This window comes from Rhopilema esculentum, chromosome 16 (genome assembly GCF_057945365.1).
Source record: "Rhopilema esculentum isolate cy_ngs chromosome 16, ASM5794536v1, whole genome shotgun sequence".
In the NCBI taxonomy this organism is placed as follows: Eukaryota; Metazoa; Cnidaria; class Scyphozoa; order Rhizostomeae; family Rhizostomatidae; genus Rhopilema; species Rhopilema esculentum.
This window is the reverse complement of record NC_142830.1, coordinates 13961982-13982135: the sequence shown is the minus strand read 5'-3', so window position 1 is coordinate 13982135 and position 20154 is coordinate 13961982. Positions and strand designations below refer to the sequence as shown.

At 37.4% G+C, this 20154-nt stretch overlaps 2 protein-coding genes across 3 annotated transcripts in view; one reads left to right on the top strand and one right to left on the bottom strand.

The window, feature by feature from the left end:
• The first annotated feature begins 4680 nt into the window (after positions 1–4680).
• Positions 4681–8182, top strand: LOC135681866 (uncharacterized). The gene has a single exon (XM_065196493.2). The coding sequence runs from the start codon at positions 5609–5611 to the stop codon at positions 7265–7267; it is 1659 nt and encodes a 552-aa protein (XP_065052565.2). The 5' UTR covers positions 4681–5608; the 3' UTR covers positions 7268–8182.
• LOC135681867 (STE20-related kinase adapter protein alpha) overlaps positions 6955–20154 on the bottom strand; it is a 31486-nt gene continuing 18286 nt past the window's right edge. Inside the window, exons 13-14 of one of the 2 annotated variants that reach the window (XR_016144667.1) lie at positions 18947–19003; positions 6955–18880 (exon numbers count right to left, since the gene is read on the bottom strand). The gene's annotated coding sequence lies outside the window, so the exon portion shown is untranslated. Of the gene's footprint in view, positions 19004–20154 lie in introns of both variants that reach the window. The other variant, XM_065196495.2, reaches the window with a different exon arrangement.

Here is a 20154-nt window from a genome sequence, read left to right as displayed (position 1 = left end):
GCAGAGAGTTGTTCGCTATATGGAGTGACACTCCGTAAATTAGAGATGTCTGTTTAGTAAGGTTTAAATTGAGGAGCAGATTCTGAAGGCTTTCATCCAAACTCAAATAAACGGAAATGTATTATCCTTTAAGAAACAATTGATGCTCACAATATTTCGAGAAGTGCCTGTTGTCATGAAAATTAAACGACTTTGTGTTGAGCAGCTGGAGAGCCTAAAACTTTGCGATTGCAAAAACGTTTCCTTGTGTTGCAAACTTTTGGTTGCACAGGCAAATGACCTCGAAAGACATTTCCTTCTCCCTGATCTGCAAGAATGGCTGCTGAAAATTAATAATTCAACTAATACGGATTTGAAGCAAATGCATAATTCAAAGAGATCACCATTTCTGCTTGCAGATGCTAAACCCGCCAATCCTCAAGATTAGATCCAGAGCAGCCACTGAGGAACGTTTTTATTTCTTTGCAAAACACTTCTTTAATCTTTTAATTGCTCTCTGATGTCAACATATCGCTCAAAAAAATGTTTTAAGCAAGGCTACAGTTTCTTTGTGGACAACAAAGAAATAAATAGTAATGGCCCAATAACAGATACTTGAGGTACACATAGATTCAATGTATGTCGATGTAAATGTTTCCTCTGATGAACCAACAATTCAGTTTGAATAGAAATCGTAATTTCAGTGTTGCCTTATGGTATTTAGTCTTATAAAATATAACAGTTTTCTAACAGTTTTCCTGAGGAATATGTCAACAAAAGTTATGAATAAAAGCGTAATGCCATTCTGATGACGCAAAGACTGAGATGATACTTAGGTAATATGGCGAAGGCTTTTCACGCTAAACTTGATTGGTGCTGAACTGTTGGCATGACGAAGTCAGCACTGTTATCCTTCGTCTTTTGCAAACAAACCAGCTCTTTGCAGAATTAGTATGGATCAAAAGTTAAACAGAATTTATCTGGAGGTCAGTGACCCTAGAACAAGGTGAATTCAAGTTACAAGAGTTTTCTTGAAAAACACGTGCTCTCAATTCTGTAAGGATAAGCAACACATCTGCCGCACGTGCTCGTTGGAAATTCAAGAATACTGAGAAAAATAAAAACAGCATCTGTTGCAATGTTACCAAAACAAGCAAAGCAAACCGAATTCCGTAAGCTTGTTTACAGTATTTGTTTTGAAACCGTTCCTTAGCAACCAATTATGCACTTATCCAGGTGATTTTGAACCAAGTTATGCTGGCTTTGTTGAGGGTCTTGAATTTGTCTAAAAAAAGTTTCGTAGAAAGGTGGCAATTTATTTTGTTATTTAAAAAGTAGGAAACAGAAAATTGACAATGATATACATGGACGTTAGAAATTTATAAAGAATGTTTTAAGTTTAGTTGATATATAGGTGTGGAAGACAGAGGGATGTAGAAGCCCCCTAAACAGGTAACATCAGCTAGGCCCATCAGTGGATAAGAGTTGTGTTTGTCTCCTTTCAAATTCTGAGAGATCTAGAAACATTATTTCTAGAAGTTTTGCAGACAAGATGTTATGATGACTAGAAGCTTAACTTTGTCCCATCAAGATAAAAGAGTGACGCACCCCCAGCACTCTAGCCTTGAGTTGCAATTGTTGGGGTCATTGCAATTGACTGCTCATTGGCAGTGTTGTTTTGTGATTTGACTGCCCAGGAGCAAGCAATATGTGCTTTTTGTGTTTTAAAGAAATTCAATCAATCTTTGGAACTTCGAGATAGTAAAAAACACTTATCTTGGATAAACTATTTTGGAATTGTCCAGGTAAGCATACGAGCGACATAAAACTGTAAGTGCCATATAAAAATAACTGGAATGAAATATTACTGCGCAAATCGACACAAATTAGTCCCATTTTTTAAAGTGACAAAAATGTAAATTTACTCTTTTAATCTCTAAACTACATATATGTGAAAACAGGAAAAATGAGCTGATTGTTTGGCACAGAAGGTCTCCATTTGATGAAATCAAGTTGTTTTCTATTATATATCTGTCCTAGCTCAGTGCACTGCAAGTAAATAAAAACAAGGGATATAATATACACATGACAAAACAAACACTGGGGTTCTCTCAACTGTGGAGCACCAGAACCAAGACAGAGCCAGACCAAATAGTATCGTGCATTTGTGAAAACTGCAAATCATTGATAAAAATTCGTTTGCAATGAGATTACACGGCGGGGCATTGGCGATGCTTGGCAAGGTAAAGGCAGTTTCAAATCATAGTTTAAAATTATTAAGAATATATTGACATAATTTTACCTTCGATATATTGACATATATTGATCTTACCATATATTGACAAAACTGTATAACTTCGCCTACCATAACTATTATCGCAATTTAGTAACATTATTGCCCTCCCATAAAGATTCAGACGAAATGCAAAATCGATCCAGAGGAGAAGTGGGGAGGAGGGGCGTGAACCCCAATATTCCCGTGGTGTTATCATTACCTTTTTGCAATGACGTCGAAACAAAATTCATATTGGGGGGCTGCCCATTGTATCGGTCCCGTTCATTACAAAAAGATATAGTACAGTTTGATGATTATTGGGGGGGTGTCCAGACCCCCGCTTCCGACGGCTCTGTATTTGCGGATGTCAATATCTTATCAACTAGCGTCATGCGGCGTATAGTTATCCAGTGGCCTGGGTCCTACGGCCTAGGACACATCTCATTTGATCGGATGAGCATGCACCAGTTCGTTCAACTTTGGAAAATTTATCAATGACATTCGACCCACCGACTAAAAATATCAAATCTAATGAAGAAACACAAAGGAGCTTAAACCTGTATATTTTGCCCTCAAAAAGCGATGGATCAGAGTTAATAGGAGCGTGATTTGACATGAAATTAAAGGAGGATTTAAGAGCAAAAAGAAAATGTTTCAAGAAACAAATGATCTCCTGTGTTGCTTCCGGAGAAAAAAATGCATTGATGGAGATAAATTGATTGTAAGAAGATTATGAGGAACTTAATCGGATAATCAGAAGGAAATGTCCTATGGTGGTTCTGAATAGATACTTCATATTTACGGGTGAATGCACTTGTGACTTTGCCTATAGCCTGCAATACAAAGAATATAACAGCACGGAACATATGCTTCTTTTTTAAGAAAATGTAAATAGTGAGCTGTTGTTGGGTTGAATTTTCGTTTTAAATCGAGCAGCGGTCATTTGACAGGTTTAGGAAAAAAATTTGATGTGTATTTTCTGGAGCCCAAAGTCATGTGACTATAAAAAAGTTCAATTCACATACTTTTACCTCAGGGATGTACAGTCAGGGGCGGAGTTTCGGGGGCTGAGGGGGCCGAACCTCTGTTTCTCCTATTCTGCTTCGAACTTCAATTATTCAAAAAAATTTAATTCTTTTTTATTTCAAGGTACTATGTCTTCTCATATAGGCCTTTTGTCGGCCTTCGTGGAAATTAGTTTCGATTAGATTTTGGTAATTTTCTAAATGTTATTGAATAGAGAGTTGATGAAAATATTGGAACTTTTTCCTTCTGGTCAGACGGGTTTATTGGAGCACCTTGTTGTGGATGCTTTCGATATTAAACAAAAAAATAATTCTGTCTCATAAAAAAGTTCTGATCGCTTCAACGGCTAGTTATCCCGCTTCCCAGCGTTATCATATCATAACTGTTTTACAGTTTTAAAGCTAATTGGAATATGTTAGTGTCGTCATAAAAAGCTAAACCAACATAGCTTCTTATTTGCATGACTTCAAATTTCAGCAATCCGAACAAATGAGAATTTCTATAGTAAAATTTCAAAAGTCATTGTCTTGAAATAGGGCGGCGGTACTTAGAAAAAGAGGCGATATCTTTATGCAAAATGTTCCTTTAAAATCAATCTTATACTCTCGTGGCAAACTCTCAAATTGCAAAGAAATACGCATAAATGGTTCGCCATTTACAATTGAGTATAGAGGTGTGAATGCAATGACTCGCGGTTTGAGTCCAAAGCTGGGAAGTAAGAGAACGTCTGCCACGAAAAGGGGGCTTACTGGGGCAGACTGGACCGTGGGGGGGGGGTGTGATGCTTAGCGCGGGGTTGAATAAAAAGAGTAATAGGAAAACGCGACACTCAAAATGTTTAATGAAGATTTGTGATTTTCAAGAACCAGCTCTTTGAAAGTGTGATTAGAAAAGTTTTTGTACAAAACTTGTTACCTGTAGAAAAGGATTTGCTCCAAAGTCAGTATTTTCAATCCTCTTAAGACAGCAGAAAGAAAATCGGGGCCTTAGGTTTAGTTCCGCAGAGAAACAGACCCAACTACAATCCGTTTAAAAGGGCTTGGTCGCATTTGGTGTGACATGTGACGATTGCAAAAAGTCAAGTTTATTTATGCAAAACTTCGAATTGCTAGTTATCTGACAAAAATTTTTGGTTAAAAATCCATAATGGAAGTCGTTCTTTGAGCTTTGGTAAATAGAAAATCTTCAAGACTACTCGAGTATGATTTGCGAACCTTACAAAAACGTAAAAATTTCCGGAAAGGTGATGCTAGGGGGCGATTGCCCCCTCCACCCTTTACGTATCCGTAAGAAGAGCCCCCAATAAACAATGCAGATCACAAGTTCATCAAACATGCAGGTTTTGAGAATCAATATACTTATAAAGGGAATACCCCCGGAACAAGTACTTTTCAGAAGCTGCTTGTACAGTTAATCTTGAGCATTGTTTAGGGGGTATTAGTGTTGCCATTCAGTGAAATGACCTCGCAGGGAAATGATATTCTGACTCAAGACGATCAACCGTGCGGCATAAATGCTCTGTGCTGCGTCTACGCGTGCACGGATTTCCACTAACTGCAACGAACGTGGCACACTGGCACTTCTTTGTTCGAAAATCTTTCACATTGACGTTTTGTCGTGGCTAACACAGCATGGATAAATGCCCTGGCAATTAGGAAGAGAAAACGATCTGATATTAAACTAAATGGATTTTAAACGATTTTAATGATCTGTAATTTCAGGGTTGTTATGATAATGATCTGTGTGTAACTGGATGGTTGTGCGGGTGCTGGATTCACGTTATTCATACGAGGAATTAGGCGAGTACGAAAACGATTTAAAAGTTGCTGAAGAATCAGGGATTGTAAGAATCAAGGATTGTTGTGTTTGAAAACAATGAAGATCCCCGCTTGACCGAGGGAAAAGAGCCGCTTGCTGTCCGTTGAGAACAGTATGGCCCTGCTGAGAGAGCTCTGTTCCACGAGAAAAAATTGTTGTTATGCAGCCCGCATTTGTGAAAATTCATTGAGGTTCTGCTGGTGGAATTCAAAACAGTGCCGTCGCAACAGTGCTTGTTTTAATGAAAGCAGGTTTCCGAACAAAAACAGAGGACAAGTGCCGACGATTTTAGTTTATTCACTCATATTTTGCATCGCCTGTTGTCTGTTTACATTTGGTGATTGTTGTGCGAAAGGAATTATTTTCGAAAGAATGCTTAAGCCATATTCCTGAAAAGCCCGTGTTTACATAAATTGGGAGCTTTAATCGGAGCATTCACAAAGACTTGCAGTAAACGCCAAGAAGGAATCGTTATAGCTACAACGGAGTAGTTTTGTGCAAATTCCAAGTATGGGAATATTTAACATCTTCTGTTTTAGAACTAAAAAAGTGAGTGCACTAAAAGCTACCTTGATAATTGCTGTGTTTAGCAGTGTTTATCTCGTTAAACAAAAAATGGGGGATTTCATCAGCGTGCAAGACTCGGCTCCACCTGAGGATATTGTGAGAATTTTAGAAGTACGACGAGCAAGCTTGCAGTTGAACTGGTTGTCGAATAAAGAAGACGCTTCAAACACGCGACAGGAAATATCTAATGAACACCAAGAAAGCATCGAGGTCGAAACGAGCAAAGTGCAAGAAGGCAATAGGTTCAACGAGGATAAAACGTATAATTATCTCATTTACAATAAGCAGGTTGATTTGGAATTGAAGAGAAACGCAACTGAATCGAATAACGCGCGAATCACTGAGCTGCGGAAAGGAGGCTGGCTACCTACTCTACAAACACATACCAGAAATGCTTTTTATATAAAAGAGGATTTAAATCGCCGAAGGAAAGAAGTTAAGCAGTGGCGGAGAAAATATTTATTTGCTCTCCGGTACTACGAGCAGTTGGCCGGGGCAACGAAAAATTTAATAGACTTTGCATCGTTAGGAAAACACTTCAATAGAGAAATAGTTATGCCGTTTGTAAATAATTCCAGAATGAACGGAATCCCATGTAAAACAATGCAAAAAGCCATAAAATACACATTCAGTAATTTGAGCCGATATTTCGATATTAAGCACTTGAATTCGACACTAGCAGAACGAGGGTATGCTCCACTGGCGCATTTTCACGATTTTGTCAATGACTGCAAATCGGGACTGGACACCGTCGTTCATTTTGTTTACAACGACACGTTCTCGGCAAACGATGCGAAGAATTGGTTCGGCGTTTCACCAAAGCGGTGGGATGAAATACGTCAGTATCTGGTTGGTAATGGTGGATTTGGGGATTGTGAATTTCTAAGAAAGTCAGGGATCGAACGGCTTCTGGGCGGTGTTGCAGTTAAAAAATACATATGCGTGGACCCTGAGATTATCCGCACGGCAAAAGAAATTGAGCATGCGGTTTTCAAAGAACAACGTTGTATTGGAATTATTCAATGGAAAGGAACAGGAAATCGAAGAACTCATTTCCCGGTGCCCAAAAGCGTGTTTCAGCAACTGCGGCCGTCGGACGTAATGCTTAGTCGCAGACTTAATACAATCGCGAAAGATTTCGTCGATAAAAATATTAAACAGCCATTTCTTGCTGTTCATATTCGTTCCGAGAGGCAGTTAGCCTGGCGAGGAATTGACAAGTTTCTGAAATGCACCAACACTTTGACAAAAAAGGTGTTTAAAAGGAAGAAAGTTTTTCAAATCAAGAGTGTGTTTCTAGCGACCGACTTGCCCGCATACGGTTCCGACACCTTCCAAAGCGCGAAATCTCGCGAGCGGTCACTTGCTAACAGATATGTGCTGGATGCATTTAAACAGCCGCTGACATTTTCGCCTGAGGTTTACGGAATACACGACAAAGGCGAAATATCGATTATTGAAATGAACATACTGCGTCTAGGCGAATCGTTGTACACTTTGGGGGGAGGGAAGTTTCAGGATTGGATAGTTGACTTGTTTTTAGCTCAAAATACCGAAGATAGGTCACTTGTTCACAGAGTTTGTGTAGAGAAAGCTAGTTAAAATTACCAATAGTAAACTCTTGACTGAGCCTTTATAAAAACCCCCTGTCGACTCGAAAAACTCCGGACCAGGAATGGAGTGGTTGGGGGTACCAGATCCATTTTTCGTGGGGGGTAGTTCTGTCTACACACCACATAGCCTCCCCCCTAAAAATGAATTTACTCACACTGCATCCTTCCCTAGACAATTATCACTTTTGAAAATACTTTATCTTGCAGTGGCTTGTTCAAGAGTTAACCATACACATTTGAAGACTGTTAAGTATTTATTTTGACAAGAATTTGATCAGTAAACACGTCCTGCCCTCGCAACCTATGCACGATGAAATCTTTTTTACATCCATTTTAAGGTGAATCTAAGCTTAAAAGAAATCTTCACTCCAGGTAATTGAAAATGATCACCAATTGTCAAGAAACTATTTCAAAAATAAAACCAAGTTGATTTCTGAGCTGGTTATCTTCCTCGTTGGTTTAAGAAGTAGAAAAGAGGACATGCATTTTCCTGTAAGTCTGCTTGTTACCTTAATAAGGAACAAAACATTATATTTTGAATCAAGAAATCTAATCGATTTCACTATGAGATGCCACCAACGGCAAGCCAGCTTTTGTAGAAAGAGCCTAACACAGAAAATAGCCAAAAATTTAATCATTTTCCAAGAAATTTTGTTTACCTTCCGATCGGGAAGCCATAAATATAGTTTCGAAGATTGCTCACACATCCACAAAAAACAGTAAGAAGAAAGCTGTTGATATTTAAGACCACAATGGTCCCTTGGAATAAATATAGATCGTTTGATAAACTAGGTATTATTTGCTAAATTTGATATTTATTTATTAAAGTTGTAAACATTTTATGTTTAAAAGTGTGTCGGATTTATTAGGTAAATATTATGTTAGAAGATAGACACTAAATCTATTTATTATGCTTTCTTTATCAAGTCTTCGTGTTTGCTCGGGGTTCACAATGCAGCAAAATGGTATGTTGGTGCGTCAAGTACAAGCCAATGAAAATTGCCTTTACTCTGAAAGTCATGTTGTCTTCATGACTTTGTAGTTAAAAGAGAGAGTAGCTTTTATAGAGCAGCATTAAAATATTGTAAGAAAAGTTTGCGGCTATGGCCATTTCCCCAAATAAAAATGCTACTTGATTTTCTCGACATGGCCTACGCTCTTCATTTCGCATTTCTGGTCCCCAGTCCCCCTTCTTGTATCGTTCGTGACATGTTTCTACCTGTGCTTTTATTCAGTTGAACGTTTAGGCAATTCATGTCATAAACCACACATAATCAATTCATTTCCCAAAGATTCGCTTCAAATCCTAGAATAATCTGTTGTCCTAATTAAGCGCCATCACAGATTCAATTTTCCTTGACACATGAAATTGTAATCTTCTACGATTTCCATCATTGTTTTCTTTCTTGAAAACGTTCGTGAAATGAATTATATTTCTTAATTTTTAATGAAACAATAATTCCACTGTTTGATCACATGGGATGATGCTGTTACTTGATTAATCCAATTAATTATGGCGCAAAGCCATCTTCCGTTCAGCCCCGAGGGATTCGTAAATGAATGCTCCCCTAACAATGGAAACTGATATTTGCTCTCCACTGGAAAAAGTAGGGGTGAAGGTGAAGGGGTGAATGTAAAAGGGTGGATAAGAACAGAGGAAGGGGGAAGGTTGATGGATCGAAAAGTGAGTCTGAGATGGTACACAAAGATCTGGTTAACCATTGTACCGATTGAGGACATTTTTATATTTTAACATTTTATTTAATTATTTCCTTATTACGACTTTTTTATTCAAAAATATTGTTATATTTTATTGATTAAAGGGGAATTATTCAAAATCTTAGTACGAAAAATTGAAAATTGAATAAGCATAGAAGACCTATGAGAAGTATAGGCCATAAACTTTAAATCGTGGGGTTGTGCAGAATGAATCAAAATGCCTTGTTGGTTCCCTTTTGAAAGGTTTTTTCCTGGGCTAATTAGCTCACTTAAAATTTGTATCCGAAATGTTTCTGATATCTGCATAATACTGCATTTAGGCATTTCTATGCCCTTTTTGAATCTATATAAGAAAGGATGGAGTTTTAAAGTTGCGAGATTCTCATATTTTAAATCAACGAAAGGCACTAAAAAGTTCATACTTGTGACAAAATACGAAAGATAAATAGGAGATGTTCGTAGTGAAAATTTTTTTAAAATTCTAACATCTTTTAAACTGCAGGGAAACAGTGAACCTAGGCCGTTTTATGTTCAGCCGTATCTCCTTTCATTTTTGATCAGCTCTAGGTCCATTAGAAATCACTTTAAAACGCAAAATTGATGGTTGAAAATCGTTTTGCTCTTTGGGTAATTAAACGTGCATCAAGCTTATGACGTCATATATGTGCCCTCAAATTTATAAACAAATGCTTGAAAGAGACTCAAGGATTTCTTTTAATTTCTTTTTAATCAGCCATGTTCAAATATTTTCACCGGAAACCAAGACATCCGCACGGAACGAAAATATTTTCATAATTACAAGCCACAAAGAATTTGTATTTCACAACGACGTAACTTATAAGTTCATCAAGAAATATTTGTCTATCATGTTTTAAAGCGCTGAATTTTATTTACAAACTTCATTCTGCTTCGGAGATTAAAAATTGATGAGCGACATTTCAAAAAATGTCAACTTGCCAGGTTTTGCAAAAATATTTTCTTCTTTAGAACCTCCTGCCCGACGCGATGAAAAAAGGTATCTTCGCTTCGCTTCGATAAGTGATCAAGGAAAGAATAAACGCCTAAACAGCGTTGCTGGAAGATATCTTTAAAGAATGGGTTTCGATTTTCATTAGAATACACGGTCACACGTATTTTTAACCCTTAAATAGTGCAAGTCAAGAGGATCTTAAGAATGGGAAGGTTTAAGTTAGAGACTAATGTTAAAATAATATAATAATAATAATAAATAATTTGTTTAAAATTGGCGTACTAAATGAACGGCTGATAGCTTTAAAGAAGCTAATTAAGGCCAACTATCTATAAAGAGTTAGTATGAAATAAAAATATATGATACAATATTAAAAAGGTTTAAGGTATGATGTTCTAAATAAAACCTAACCCAGCAATACATTTTTTACACAATCTACAGTCGCATTCTATAGGGTGTGTTCTTAATTCTTTTTTAAATGTTGCCAATGATTGGGACTCTCTTATACTGTGAGGTAGTGTTTGCCACAGTTTTTGACCTAAATATCTCACAGTTTCTATACCATAAGAAGTTGTTCTATACCATAAGAAAAGGCTGTAGGGTTGTAAATATTGCAGTAAGTGGACGGAAATGTTGTCTGGATCATTTTAGAAGTTTATGAAAAATAACATTGCTTATATAATTCAAAATTATGAACATATGACGAACATTATAATTCATTTAATTTAATTTCAATTAATCTTAATCATATTTATCAACGATATTCATCTAGTTCCTCTATAAAAGTAAATTACAGTTTCTAATGAATCAAACCAAAAATACTTCATGTTTTTTTAATCATCTAAGAAAATTTCAAGCGTTGTGCATTTTCCGACACATGTCCATACACGATTTCCGAATTAAAACATCCTACATTTCCTCTACATGAAATATAAATCGAGAAAAATTAATGAAAAGGATGAAATCCAGTTGATAAGGACATGAAATATTTTCTCCGAGTCTAGGAAGAATCTATTCAAATGATTTTTAATTAACAAAGTTGTATTTACATAACAAACTTCTAAATATTTGAAGAAACGTTGATGAGTTTGGCAGGATTTACAACCTACTTCTTACAGAACAGCCCCTTCTGCTTCGTTTGAGACATTTCACAAACATGAAATCGCTGACCTCGGATTGAGATCAAAACTTGAATCCAGCAACAAGATTCAATATTGTTGTGATAAGCATTTTACGACGATATTAATTTTGAAAATTCACAACGGTTGTCACCGCAAATAATCATTCAGGGGTGTTATTTTACACTTTCAGACATTTTCACAGCAAATCCTTTACAGAATTCCGGACTCTGAATTAGAACTGGCAACCAACGTAAAATATATCGACAGAAGACAATGGCGTGCACTGTCAAGTAACGCTTGGAAATGAAAGCCCGGTTCAAGCGAAGTAATAAACGGATAAAGGTTGATACAAATGGCGAGAGAATCGTGATAGAACATTTAGTAATCAATAAAAGACATTGATAATACTGCAAATTAATCCAATATAACCAAGATAAGAAGGAAATTTTGAGCTGCAAACAGCAAAAAGCGGCTTTTTGACAACTGATTGAGATGAAAAAAATCCGATATGAAGGTATGATCATAACAAATTAATGTTCATTTGTATCATCGTGAGCTTGGGATTATAGGGCCTCAAAGGAGACTAATCCCTTTCGATTGAATCAGACAAACGACATAGGCCAGGATAGATTACTTGGACCCTTGGACCAAAATCCAATTGACTTCTTAAAACAATTTGCGAATGTGATCTGAAGCAGTCTTTTCTGAGCCAGATACTATACGTTTAGCATGTGGCGGACATTCACACGCAAGTCACAGATGCGCGCAAGTTCTTTATGGTTTGACCGAACTTTCAGCGTTGCAGCAAAACAACACTATTGTTCATATCTTTAGCTGATACCAACAGATTTCCAAATATCGCTGTTCAAGCTGTAAAATTTAGAGCAAACAAAATACGGTAGGATATGACAGGAAAATCGAGTCGCCCCTGTGGAAGGCTGAGAGTAGAGGGGCAGTTTTGCCGATAGCCAAATTTAAAAGTAGGATTGCTTATAAAACGCTCTTCGATAGATGCTTCATCCAAATGCTCATTGGCGGACATATTGAGATTACTGGACGGATAATCTTGGCAGATTGCTTTTCAAATCCAGCTACACTTTAGAAAATATCATAATTTCTAGAGCCAAGAACGGCCCGGTTTATTTATTTTGCATTTGCAATTGCTACCTAGCATCCGAAGGTATTTTTTAGGACAACGAGAAGCTGTGCTTATCGAACAGTGTCCTGGTCCTTCCTCTCGATGTGACAAAACTCGTGATTCCTACGCCTGGAATCACATAGAGCTGGCAATTCCCCTCACTTTGGGTGACAGTTTGGTCATGCCAGGGATTGGAACCATGGACCATTAGATCAGCGCCTCTCGCCACTTAGTTATCCCAGTTCAATCCCCGCAAGTCGCTCCATTCTTGTTCGGGAGTTGAATCATGCCCGTCTTCCAGAGATGCACTAGCCCCCGTTTCGGGGTCATTGCACATGCGCAATCATGCCCGTCTTCCAGACATGCACTAGCCCCCGTTTTGGGGTCATTGCACATGCGCATTATCACTTGAAGCCCTGGCAGGAAATTCAAGAATTGTGTGGTTGCAGACAGAACAGCTGTGCGAATACTGTTATTAATGCGCATGTGCTATGACCCCGCAACACTGATTGGTTTTAGATGGTATTGTTTCGAAACAAGAACTGATAGTTTCGTCTCCCGAACAAATTAAGTCCCTTGAAAACGTTTATTTTACTTGAAACCCACATGAATATACAACTTTATCTTTATAACAGGAATGCCACTGTAGGTTTGAAAATTTTACAGCGTAAAGTTGTAGCTATCAGTAAGAGAAATAATCGAAGCGGATCTATGCAACAATTGCTTCCAAGGTTCTTAAGAAACCTTCTATCTAATTCTGCTAAAAGACAAAGGGAGGCCATCAAACATTGTCTAAATCTTCTAAAGATCTGCAAGTTGTTTTCTCTTTGCTCAGACTGTCATCGTTAAGTAACATATCCCACCCCTATCACCATCTTTGAATGAGCCGCGTATTTGTATTTGTCACATTCTTTGAAGGAGCACATCCTATTTGTATTTGTCACATCCTAGTTTTGCACGTGATCGGGCTATCATATAATACAGAAAAACTAATTGCTTTTAGGAAAACACAGGTTACTGTCGAGACTGCGAAACGGATTGGCTAAAATTGTTCTCTAATGAAATGTAAGCATGGTTTTTGGGTCTCGTTGTCAAGAAGTCATGTGCTCGTGTACCTTTACAGTCATGTGCTCGTGTTTCTGATTGGCCTATTTCGATCCACATTTGGGTATATATATTTCTTAGCGTAGAGTTTTCGATCTATGTTCTGACGTTTTAAACTCTGAAGAGTGTCAGACGAAAAGCTTTAGTTTACTAAATGTTTGCTTTTTTCAAAGCCATTTAAAATGATATTTATATGCCTCAGCAAAATGGGTTCCTTTGGTTCTGTCTCGTTGTTGCAGAAAATATTTGGCATTGACGCACAGCGGTTGCAAACAAAGCTGAACCAACTGGACTGTTTTCAATGACTCAGTGCCAACTGAGAATCAAAACCATTAAAAAAGCAGACAAAATGAGAGTTAACTAGAGTGAATCAGCAGAGTAGGATATTAAACAGCTTTATAAAGCATTTTGCAGCTTGAACATATTCAGTGAAACGTGAATTCACAGACCTTAAACGAAAGGCCGATTCAAAGAGGAACAAGATGGCGTTTTCATGGTGAAAAGAAAAGCTCATTATGTGGTTGATCTTAATTAAACATTTTTTGGCCTAGCGCTGATTCCTCAAATTCCTATTGTATGAATACACGACGCATAGCACTCATATATTTGACGAAATCAAAAACCGACTTTGCTTTCTAAAGAAATGATTAAAAATTAATTTCTCTACATGGTGATGAAGTAGATCTGCAATTTGCTCGGTTCTCCATTTGGAAGTAAATTTGTAATCGCATGAAGTTGATTGAATTCAAGTATTAATCCACAACGTTATACTCTGATTAAATTTAATTCAAAGGGAAGCGCTGGCAAAGGCAGCAGAAAAGATTGAAACAACTATGGAGAGTCACAGTAGCCTGGTTTCTAGTTTTAGTTTTACAAGAGCACTTCAGTCGAGTGAACTTATGTTGAATTAACATGAAAGGGCAATAAAATGTCTGGCATAGATTATATTTGACTATCTTACCTCAAGGCTTTATTGATTCCCCATACCCACAGACTTTCTACGATTCCCCTACTCCAATTTTCTAGACGATTCCCTCTATCCCAAAACTTTTTACGATTACCCTATCCCTAGTCTTTTAAGGATTCCCCCTCCCTAAGACTTTCTACGATTACCCTACCCCAAGACATTCTAGGACTCCCCTACTCAAAGACGTTTTACGATTCTCATCCTTCAATACTTTCTACGATTACCCTACTCCAAGTCTTTAGACGTTTCCCCCTATCCCAAGACTTTCTACGATTCCCCTACTCCAAGTCTTTAGATGATTCCCCTTCCCCAAGACTTTATAAGATCACCCTACCCCAAGACATTCTAGGACTCCCCTACTCAAAGACGTTCTACGATTCTCCTACTTCAATACTTTCTACGATTCCCCTACTCCAAGTCTTTAGACGTTTCCCCCTATCCCAAGACTTTCTACGATTCCCCTACCCCAAGTCTTTAGACGTTTCCCCCTATTCCAAGACTTTCTACGATTCCCCTACTCCAAGTCTTTAGATGATTCCTTTCCCCAAGACTTTTGATCATTTTTCGACGCGCAGACATTCTACGTATCTTCTACACCCACGACACTTCATGATTATCTTGCGCTAAGATATTATATGACGTCTTTAAGCCAGGGCTTTCTTTGACCTACTAGGGTGACCTCAGTGCAGTTCCCTTTTCGCAATTCCTGGCTGTGAGATAGCAGGTTAGCGCCACAAATTTCACTAAATGGTACACATACAAACATTTCTCGCAAAAATTTCCCTCATGTATGACATGGTAAACAAAATTCTTAGCCCTTTATTTAACAAAGCTGTTTGTAAGCCTTAACGATATTTTTAGAGGACTTTGGAAGCTCACGACCTAAACATAAATTTATCCCTGGTGTTTTCAGAGGATTTTTGAGATTAGAAAAGCTTGGGAAGAAGGGCAGAGTAGTCTGCAATGACAGTTCGCCGAATCCCTCGTAAGAGTGCGATTTGCGTAAGAAATAAGCGTTTTGAATTATTTATGAATCTTAATGTTTTCGGAGTTATCTCTCTCGGTCATTTGAAATCCTTCAAATCACCACGCGGTATGTTTAATCCTCCGCTTTTCATGCCGCGCGGTCCTTTTTTGAACTCCTGTATCTGATCGAGCGTAGCTAGGTCGCCTGATCCTTGCTTAGTGAAATCTCCCTAGTTGACTGCAAGACGGCGCTTCGACTGTTCTCGTCCAGATAAAAAGCTACTCGAATCAACCTTGTCTTAATCGCAACCCATTAAGCATGCAGAAAACTTCAAACCCGCAAACAGAGGTTGCGTTAAAACCTGTCTCGGTTATCTAATACACGGATCCGCAAAAGATATATCGTTTCAAGCTTCATTAAGAAAAGAGTACATGTTTCAATTAAAGTACTTCGGCATTTACAACAGCCCTTTATTTTCAGCAAAATGAACGTGACACTGCACGTGGCCACGCTTATACGAAAAAACTATATCGAGGTTGAGTCAAGTTCATTACGAGACAGCACCAACATGGTTTAATACATCCAATTAAAACAATCTTTTGGTGGTACAAAACTTGCAAATGGCTTTGAAAAAAGCAAACATTTAGTAAACTAAAGCTTTTCGTCTGACACTCTTCAGAGTTTAAAACGTCAGAACATAGATCGAAAACTCTACGCTAGGAAATATATATACCCAGTTGTGGATCGAAATAGGCCAATCAGAAACACGAGCACATGACTGTATAGGTTGACCAATCAGTGCCGCTTGCCTATTGAGAATGTTACCAATGGAGTCCTAAGGTGAAAACGAACTCCTTTTGTCTACACAGTAGCGGCTTTTTCGTGCTTATGTAGATAGATTCCAGGTGGAACGACGATCGCGCATCCATCCAATTAAAAGGATGCGAAAGCGCAAACGTGTCATACTAAAATACTTTTTATCCGATGCTTTTTATCCTATCCTCAGGGTATAAACGTCGAATAATATCCGAAGGTAAACAGAAATTTATATTCAGATGCAGATCGAAAATAACCTGAGAGGAAGAATGACAAGTTTGATTGGTTCATTGTTTTTACCAATCCCGACTTGTGTAGCCAGAAATAGTTCAATTTCTCTAAAGGACTCTTCCACCTTGTGCGAGGCTTATAGCTAGAAACTATTTCAATTTTTTGGAAGAAAATCAAAAATAAAAAAATTCTCGATTGCAAAATGAAAAGCCTTTCTTTCGCTTCAGAAAAACATATATTTTTTAGACTCCAATAAAAATTCAACTTTATCTTCGCAGTTCTTGTTCCATTTGGTAGTTTATCAAAAACAAAGCAAAAAATTCGCCACTTCAAACAAATATAAAATATGAAGATAATCAATAGTCGTAAATCTTCAAATTCAAATTATGAGTCTTCAACCTGCAGCAAAAACACTGCGCGTGAAAATAAAACTTCAAAAGTGGCAAGGCTTTATTATCGTGTTAACAGTCTAGGCGAAGATGAGGCGAAAGTCTATTCTATGTTTCGCAGTTTTTCAAGTGTGGCATTTCTTAACAGAAACCCTCTAGTTCGATGAGAACAAATCTTACTTATGTCCTTAGCTGTTTTCCGGTGTGTATCGATACACAGATTCAGGTCAAATTGTTAACTGGTTTTTTGGATCCAGAAATTTTAAATTCAAACAGTGAAACTGTCAAAGGCATTTTGGGTGCTCATTTGCCACAAATCTCTTTAGAAAGCTTTGATAGTTTACAGTTTTAGATTGAAATAAATAAGCTATCGATCTATTTTTAAAACTTGCCAAGTCCCCCAGATTGAAACTTGATTTGGGTTCTGTACAATTCTTTATGGGCAGGCTGGTTTAAAAACTGTGGCTTCTGGCTTGCTTTATGAAAAACCAGTTTTTCAAATTCTTCCCTTTAGCAAGCTGGTAGCTCATCCCACATGAATATCCGTTACTTGCTTACGGATATGGCTTTAGGCGTGGGCAGATCAAACATTTTCACAAGACCGTTTGGAAACAATGAATATTTAATCATCAAATTCATTATTTCAGCTTTTAAGATAATCCTGCTTCCGAGGCATGTTTGTTTTAAAACGCAAAAAGCCATTTTGTAATGGCCAGTAAGCGTGTTCACACACCGTGCATAATTCATAGGTTTTAAATTCGCATTTGACGATGAATTTGTTGCTGATGTGAAAATCCAAATGCCGTTAACAGTTAATTCTGGCGAGCTATTGCATTTTGCGGTTAGATATGCACTGGATTCTGGTGAAACTGTTTCACTGCTTTCCCATATAGTTGCGCAGAATTCATCAGAAGTTTTTCTACTTACATCTGTCCATAGTTGAAAGATTTATGGGAAATTGGATTTCCATGTTATCTAGCATCCCATAGAAGAGTTGTTACAAAATCATTTTTCAAGTAGGCAAAACGAGCAGAGTGCTGCGGGCTTTACCCCTCCCTTTAGCCAAAAATGTAAAAAAATTACGAATGAACCATCAGTCAAGTCTCTTTCTTTTCGGATTTGCCCCCCTCTCATTTTGTTTAACGCCCAGCGGTGCCTGTCCAAAGAACATTTGTTACAACTCATTGCCAAACAAATGTAGCTTGTGCTGGAACCAGAGTGTAGAAAACGTCAAATATCTTCCAAAACCTCGACCAATCAGTCAAGTCTCTTTCTTTTCGGATTTGCCCCCCCCCCCTCTAACTCTCTTTAACGCCCAGCGGTGCCTGTCCAAAGAACATGTGTTACAATTTATTGCCAAACAAATGTAGCTTATGCTAGAACCAGAGTGTAGAAAATGTCAAATATCTCCCAAAACCTCGACTCCTAAGATCAAATTACGAGATTCAAATGATGGCAACTTTCGAAATGACATTGACAGCAAGACTACAACAGAAGAAGGGAGGACCAAAAGTGGGCTGGATAATGGATAGTAATCTGGGCCTTGTTAAAAAAGAAAAGGTCAATGAGTTGTAACAGAACATAAGCGAATTCGACTGAAAGCGCCTTTACTTAATGTGTGTTGCAGTGTCTCCGAGAAGATCTGTCAGATTTCATATTAACTAAGGAAATCCTAGGATTTGCTGAAGAATAGAATGCAGCTGTCGAAATGGTAAACAGATTTGCACAAACCTAATGATTGTGTTTTAGAGAAACAGCAAAAAAATCATTCTGAGAGCATTCTCTTAGATGTGCCATAACCTCAATCGTGTAGTCATTGCAAGAGGGAGCTATACTCACACAGAGAGAAAACCATTCCTGTAAAATTACATGAAGGAGCTTTCCATTTCCTTTCTATCGTACACCTTTTAAAATAACCACAAGATAACGACACATGAAATAAGATAGGCGCAAGGGATAATAGCCGTGTTGAAAACTGAAAATGGAAAATGTTTCCTCTTTCATGAATACTTTTCTATCAGTGTTAAAAAGAGTAAATCTATCCTGCAAAAGCCATTTATTTCGTGATCTCGCTACAACGCTGTCATTCACAAATTAAGTAAGTTTTGTTTCAATAAATATACTATATTCCGTACGGTACAATATAAAGCTATAATAACGATCAATGTAAGTAAATTATACCAGGAAAAATTTTATTTTAAAGAATTTTTTCCTGGTACAATTTACTTACATTGATAGTTATTTTAAGTTTCGTTTCAGTTGACCTGTGAATCAGTCTTGAAAGAAACGTCTCTGCTTCGAGCCTGAAAGTGTAAATGAAAAGGGATGATCTTCCAACTATTTTCGCATAAAAAATATGCAACTTGTCAATTGATGCAAATGGGCAAATACCTACTCTCCCTGCCCACAGCATCTACTTTGATCTGCCTTCTTGCAAATTTATGGCATCTATGGCAATTACACAATATAGCTCTCAAAAAAAGAGTTCCTTCCTAAATTCCTAACATTTCTTCCCGTTTGTAGTAAGCATTTTTTCCCAGAGCAACAACTATATTTTCAAAACCGTCGGGCTTCTCTTTCAGTAGGTTCTACTTGTTCAACCAAGTGTGCCCTCTAAGAAATCGGTGAAGGCTTTATTAATTAACCTATGTTGATCTTATCTATGATTTATCATAAAAATCGTTGAATACCGAAATTCGACAGTCGATAAAAAACGTGGGTGGGGCAAGCAAAATGCTCACATTTTCCCCGATCCTTTCCTTCTACAATTTTTCTTGAAAATTTCAATACAGTTTCCAACATCTATAAAAATGATTAGAATGTTAAGCCTCTTGAGAGGTATTTGTCTGGAAAACTTGAATTTTCATGATTAGTAAAATCATGTAAATAAAAGGAAAGTTACATTAACAGTGATGAGGAAACGTAGCATGGAATAAAAAGATAACAGGATAAAACAGACTTTATCACTGATATCCTCTTCATAAGCCAATAGAATAAACCGGATCATCTTAATTAATACATTTCTAGGAATTAGAATTAAGAGGCTAAAGAAATGTAACCAATTAAGGAAAATATCCGTACGAAGACTCAAAGATAACGAAGGATGAAACTCCACAAACTTTGGAGATTTCCTTCATGGGCACTTGTTAGCACCTTAAAACTTATTGGTCGAAAGGCATGTGACAATGGAAACTCGATGTTTGATTGGACAGCCAGATCATTCAATTCCCCCAAATGAATAAACTTTTAAAGCCTGAATGTCGCGAACACATTTACAGCCAATCTGAACATTTGATATATTTGATAAAGGTAAAAATAATATGTGAAAACTTTGAATCTGTTTGGTTCGCGACACATGCGCTCATTCAATTAGACACATCCTAGAACTGTTGCTACGATGGCAAAAAAAATTGTCATTCTGCTGACTTGGATGTAAATGAAAGAAAATTATGAA